This window comes from Chlorella variabilis, assembly GCF_000147415.1.
Source record: "Chlorella variabilis unplaced genomic scaffold CHLNCscaffold_19, whole genome shotgun sequence".
NCBI lineage: Eukaryota > Viridiplantae > Chlorophyta > Trebouxiophyceae > Chlorellales > Chlorellaceae > Chlorella > Chlorella variabilis.
In genome coordinates, this window is record NW_005435069.1 from 431,754 (window position 1) to 435,773 (window position 4,020).

Genomic DNA, 4,020 nt, shown 5'->3' on the forward strand with positions numbered 1-4,020 from the left:
GGCGCGGCGCCCCCTCCTGGCGGGTGGCAAGCGGGGCGCTGTGTCCGACATCCGCCGCTCTGAGCGCCTGCGGCGCGTCAGTGCTGATGCCCCTGATGGGGTCATGACTGATGCCGCCTCCTGCTAGGCCTGCCGGGCCGGCGCTGCGCATCGGCAGCGTCAACGTCCGCGGGCTGACGGTGCCTGGGCGCCTGCAGGCGGCTGCCGCCCGCTGGCGTGCAGCCCGCTATGACGTCGTCTTCCTCCAGGAGCATCACCTCACCTCCCGCCTGCACAACCGTGCCACCATCCAGGCGCTGGCCGACCTCGGCTGGAAGGCTTTCATCTCCTTCAGCAAGCCGGGCCGCGCTGGCCGCCCGCGTGGCGGCACCGCTGTGCTGGTTCGCCGCGCCTTGCTGCGTAGCGGCGAGCTGTCTACCCCCACCTCTCATCACTGCCCTCGTGGCCGCTTCACGGCCGTCTGCACCACCTGGTCTGGCCACCGCCTGCATCTCTGTAGCGTGTACCTCCCCAACCAGGCCCCCGCCCGCTCTGCTTACATCCATGCCACCCTGGGGCCCTTAGCTGCCGCCGCTGCTGCCCGCTCCCAGCGCCTGGTGTGGGGCGGCGACTATAACTTCACTCCTGATCCCCACCTTGACCGTCGCTCTATTGCCAACGTCCCCCTCCGCCGCTGCACCTACTGCAGTGATTCCTCCTCCTAGTCCTCCTTCTCCCTCTTCCTCCCCGGGCTGGTGGATGTCTGGCGCGTGCGCCACCCTGGCCGCCGTGCCTTCTCCTTCTCCAACGGGTCAGTGTTTTGCCGCCTCGACCGCATCTACGTCTCTGACCCGCTGCTCCCTTTCACCACCAGCCCCACAGTGAGCCCGGCCCCTCTGGCCGACCATTGCCCTGTTTCTGTCACCCTGCTGGGCCTTAAGCCCCCGTCTGTTGGCCGCCAGCGCCGCCGCCTGCGCCTCGGCTTTCTTTCTTCACCCGCTCTGTGCCAGCAGCTTGAGGAGTGGCTGGCTCAGCAGGCCCCTCCTACCGACCCCCACGCCCTCCTGGTGTGGTGGCCCGCCTTCAAGCGCCGCCTGTATGCCGTTTGTGTTGCTCTGCACCGCGCCAGCCGGGAGGCTGGTGCGGCGGTGGTGGCAGCCAGGGCAGCGCTGGACAGCCTGGCTGCCCGCTGGCGGGCGGGCGACGACGGCGCGCTGCCCGACCTTGTGGCAGCACACAGCACTTGGCGGCGAGCAGCCCACGCCGAGGGCGCAGCTGAGGCTGCGCAGGCGCGGCGCCACAGCTGGCTGCACTGCCGCGACCGGGCCAGCCCTGCCCTGTCGCGCAAGCTGCGCCTATCGCGGCAGGCCACCAGCGTCCCGGCGCTGCGCGGTGCCGGCGGCGCCCTACACACCGGCCCCGCAGCGGCTCAGCGGGCAGCGGAGTTTTCTGCGGGGGTGGCAGCACAGCCCGCCACGACAGCGGCCGCGCAGGAGGAGGTGCTGGCCTCCCTGCGGGGTGGCCGGCGCCTCGCGCCAGAGCAGGCAGCAGGCCTGGGGAGCAGCACCGTCACTGAGCAGGAGGTGTGCCGCGCACTGAGGCGCGGCCAGCCTGGCAAGGCGCCGGGGCTGGATGGCATCCCGCCCGACCTGTACCGCCGCTTCCGTGCCCCCTTTGCTCCCATTCTTGCCGGCCTCTTTTCTGCCGTCGCCTCCACCGGCGCCCTGCCCCCGCGCTTTCATGAGGGCCTCATCACCTTCCTCTTCAAGGCGGGCGACCGCTCTGACCCTGCCCATTACCGTCCCATCACCCTGCTGGGCGCTGAGTACCGCATCTACGCCCTGATCCTTGCCCGCCGCCTGGGCCCCTGCCTGCCCCACATCATCGATCCTGAGCAGGCGGCCTTTGTGCCTGGCCGCCAGATCGGCGACAACATTATGGCTCTCCAGCTCCTCCCCCACCTCCTTCGCCGCCTGGGCCGCTCTGCCCTTGCTGTGTTTTGTGACTTCCGCAAGGCTTATGACACCATTGACCGCGGCTTTCTCCTCCGCGCCATGTCTGAGCTGGGCGTGGGGGAGGGCTTCCTCTCTCTGGTCCGGCCCCTCCTCACCGACACTCACGCCCGCGCCATGATCAACGGCTTCATTTCTGCCCCCGCCCTTTTTGAGGCAGGCGTGCGGCAGGGGTGCCCCCTTGCCCCCCTGCTGTACCTTTTCATTGCACAGGCCCTCCTCTCCTTCCTGCGCTCCCGTGGCATCGGCCTTGCCAACCTCCTGCCTGGCGTTGCCCTTACCACCACCACCGGCACTTACGCCGATGACGCCCAGGTGCTGCTGGAGACCCCTTCCCAGATCCCTGCTTTCCTCTCTGCCATGGACACCTTTGCTGCTGCCACTGGGCAGCGCCTCAACCACTCCAAAACCCACCTCCTCCCCATTGGTGCTGTGCCCCCTGGCTTCGGGGCTGCGCTCCCGCCGCCCGCTGCGCGCCGCCACCTCCCCCTTGCCACCGCCGTCACTGCGCTGGGCCTGCCTTTTGCCAATGGCGAGCCGCCTGCTGATGCTGTGGCTGCCGCCTGGGCTGGGCTGCTGGGCCGTGTGGAGGCTGTGTATGCCAAGATCTCCACCCTCGGCCTGTCGGTGTTTGGCCGGGGCTTCGCCAGCGCGGCATACGGCGTGCCCAAGCTGCTCTACCACGCCGAGTTCCTGGGCAGCCCGCCCCCCGCCGTGGCCGCCCGCCTTCAGTGCATCACGGCTAAGTTGGTGGACAGGGGCCTTGCGCCGGCTGCCACAAGTCGGCTGTTTGCTGGCCTGCACCATGCTGTGCTGTTTGGGCGGCCTGCCGGCGGCGGCTTTGGGGCCTTGCCTTGGCTGCTGCACATCTCTGCCCGCCATGCTCGCTGGGCGGCGCGCCTCCTCACCTCCGCATGGGCCCCTCTGCCCTCCTCCTCCTCTGCAGGGGCGGCGGCCGCCCTCCTTCCTGGCCCCCTGCCACCCTCTTTGGCCGCCGCCCCACCCCCACCTGCCCCCTCGCCTGCCGCCCTGCCGGCGCCTCCCTGGGTTGCCATTGCATGTGAGCTTCTTGGTGGCCTGCCCCCCGCTGGGCTCCTCTTCTGGCCCCTTGACCAGCCCGTGCCTGGCTCCCTTGCCCCTCTTCCCCCTCCCCTCCTTCGCCTCCGCGCCGCCCTCGCCTCGCTGCCCGTGCCCACTGACGTGGCTGCGGAGCCGCTTGCGCCTGGGCCGTGGTGCCTCTCCCTCCCGCTCTGGGGCAACCTGCTGCTCCTCTCCCCCTCGCACCCTGCCGGCCTGGATTCCTCCTTTGCTGACTTTCTGGGTGCAGGGGTGCACTGCCTGCGCCGCTTGCTTGAGGTGGAGCGAGCCGCGCTGGCGGCGCCGACCCAGGCGGCCTACACCGCCGACGTGCGCGGCCCCCTCCTCCGCTCCTCCTACGCCTTCGTTGAGCGGCATGTGGCGCTGGAGCGGGTGGCACAGCTGCTAGCTGCCCTGCCCCTGCCCTGGGTGGCGGCGGCGCGCGCCGCTGCCTCCGCTGCCGCCGCTGGCCTGGGGCAGTCGCTGTGTCCCCGGGCTGTTCTTGCCGGCACCCTCTTGCCGCGCCTGGGCTGGCGCCGCTCTGATGGCCGCCCTGTCCCCCTTGCGGCTCTAACCGTGCGCGCCGCAACGGCCCTCCTGGCTGCCCCTGCGGTTGAGCACCGCGCCGCCACCCGCCTTGCCCCCTTTGCCGCCGCCGCCGCGGCTGCTCCCTCCCCCGCCGCTGGCCCCCTGGCCGAGCTGCAGTCGGCCTTGGCCCGGCTGTGGCGCCTGCCTTGGGAGAATGGCAGGAAGGAGGTGTTCTGGAGGCTGGTATACGATGCCTTGCCCACGGCGGCCCGCATGCACCGGGATGAGCCCTGCCTGTGTGGTGCCTCTGGCCCCCGCCCTGACCGCCACCACCACTTCTGGGCCTGCCCTGTGGCCTGCGCTGTTGTTGCCGCTGTCCATGCGGCCCTGACTGCCGCTGCCCCAGCTGATGCCCCTCCCCCTC

General features: G+C 70.8%; 1 protein-coding gene across 1 annotated transcript; it reads left to right on the forward strand.

Moving 5' to 3' along the window:
- Positions 1-1,595: 1,595 nt before the first annotated feature.
- Positions 1,596-1,877, forward strand: CHLNCDRAFT_26263 (hypothetical protein; the record flags this gene model as incomplete). The annotated part of the gene is made up of 1 exon (XM_005844996.1): positions 1,596-1,877. A coding segment is annotated over one exon (282 nt), but the record flags the coding sequence as incomplete, so codon positions are not given.
- Between the last annotated feature and the right edge of the window lie 2,143 nt (positions 1,878-4,020).